General features: G+C 39.6%; 1 protein-coding gene across 2 annotated transcripts in view; it reads right to left on the minus strand.

Moving 5' to 3' along the window:
* Positions 1-1,291: 1,291 nt before the first annotated feature.
* The window catches only part of dlec1 (DLEC1 cilia and flagella associated protein), a 14,251-nt gene continuing 13,431 nt past the window's right edge, over positions 1,292-2,111 (minus strand). For both annotated transcript variants that reach the window (XM_032504368.1, XM_032504369.1), the window contains 2 exons: positions 1,945-2,056; positions 1,292-1,489 (listed from right to left, as the gene is read on the minus strand). In XM_032504368.1, coding sequence (XP_032360259.1) covers positions 1,375-1,489; positions 1,945-2,056 — 227 coding nt within the window. In that variant the 3' untranslated portion in view covers positions 1,292-1,374. The remainder of the gene's footprint in view (positions 1,490-1,944; positions 2,057-2,111) is intronic.

The following is a 2,111-nucleotide window of genomic DNA, read 5'->3' on the forward strand; positions in this document are numbered from 1 at the left end:
GTGTGTGTGTGTGTGTGTGTGTTTCTTGTGGGTTTTTTTGCAGCATCAATTTAGCAAATGTTTCAGAAGGATTTGGTGTTTCTGGAGAAAAGCAGGATGCCTTTGCAGTTTTATGAAAAGTAATCAAACTGATTTTACATACTATAACCAAAATTCTGTCATAGTGAACTCCAGCTGGGTGAGGGGTACAGGTCTGCAGTGGAGGCTTTTTGTTCTGCCAGTCCTGGGGGTCCTGAGGGCCAGTGCAGTGCTGGGACTTCCCTCTTATGGGTATTGAACCATCCTTAAACCATCCCTGCAGCACTGGAACAAGATGTGTGTGTGGAAGCACATGTTCTCATACTTGTGTTTATCTTTTTTGATCTTTACTTAAAGGGTCTTCTAGAAAAATCCATATCCCCTCAAGGCTAACTGTGGCTGATAACGACTTGCTAGAAATCAATGAGGCTTTTGGCAGTGAGTTGAGCTCCACAGGAAAACCTAAAAATACTAGGGATTTTTGTTTTTATAGATTAAACTTTACAGTAAATTCCTCTGAGCAATTATGAGATTCCCAGTCCTAAGAGAGAATCCACTGCTATGGGTCATTCTCTCGACTGGGTGTCAGGTGATAACTAATAAATGAGCGCACAGGCAGACATTGTTTGTTAAGAGCTACAGAGCTGCTCTTTATTTTTTGGTGTTCATTTGAAATACAAGACCCATTTAATAAAACCCCACTAGAAAAATGGATGCAGTATCATTCATCAAACAGGCTTTCCTAGTATCCCATTCCTGTGGTTTCCTGTTCTAAAATGGTCTCCAGGACTGGAGCTGCTGCGGTCTTTGATTTCCTAGACTATAGGAGACTAGAAATTAGAAATCAAGACTCGTTACTGTGATTACAGAGAGTGACTTGAAGCATCCCTAAATTAAAGAGACGAGGTGGTTATGTAATTCGGGGCTGTTTTGATAACCTTCATAATCACGTCACACAGCTAACGCTATTGTACCCTAGGTAGTAAGGTCTCTATGGAACACGTAAGATAGCAGGTGATTAAGAGGCTACATGTGTCATATGAACTCACATTAATATTAAACTGCATAAATACTTCATTAATATGTTAAAATACAGAGATGAAGTGACTGTAATTCAGTGAGGATCTATTGCTCAAGTCTAAACATTTTACATTATTAATTGTCTTGATTTAAAACGATTCATAAGTTTGTAATGTACGGATTAATAAAAGCCCTTTTATGTGTAACAAAAATGACAGAGACCTGCCGTGAAGTTGTCATTCAAATTTATTTACATTCACTTACAAAAGGATTTACGAAAGAGTTGATTTAAGGAGAGCAGGTGGTGATTGGGTGACTGTGATGTTACGTTGACATCTAATCAGACCTGTACACTATATCAAAGGATCCCGTTCCCTGGAGCTGCAGAGTGACGGGGGTCTTCACCAGGGGAGACTGGATTGACACAATGGCCCTGAACTCTCTGTCCTCACTATAACATAAATAATAAGCAATCATCTGAAACGTTAGCATGTTTGGGATATCGTAGCAAAATGTTACCATAATAGTATAAGGCAGGCCTTGTGTAGACATTGTAATGTCACATTTGCACGGACCGCTACAAAAAAACATTCCTGCCACATTCCATAAAACGATACAACAATTCACACCTATGTGTGAGATAACTCTCTAATTACCTTACACATTACAATATTGCCCGTTTCATGCTACTTACACACTGGTTACTTCATATTTATTTTTTGAGTGGGTGTTCTAGTATTTTGATATTTTATTTTATTATATTATTTTTAGTATATTTCTTGTATTTTCTGTATGTGTGTGAGTGAGTATGTGAGTATGTTCTTGTAACCTGGTGCTGTAACACAGTGATTTCCAATTTTGGGATTAGATAGAAAGTCCATCTATCTATCGAATGCTGGTTGTTACCTGGGGGTGAAGCTGATCTGGAGACACTGGCTGCAGCTGGTTACCTGCAGCTTCTTTGACCTGAGAAGCCCAAAGTCTGGTGTCACTCTGAACACATGGGAGTCTCCGGCATCTGACACCAACACACACACACACACACACACACACACACACACACACACACACAC

Source organism: Etheostoma spectabile, chromosome 22 (assembly GCF_008692095.1).
Source record: "Etheostoma spectabile isolate EspeVRDwgs_2016 chromosome 22, UIUC_Espe_1.0, whole genome shotgun sequence".
Lineage (NCBI taxonomy): Eukaryota > Metazoa > Chordata > Actinopteri > Perciformes > Percidae > Etheostoma > Etheostoma spectabile.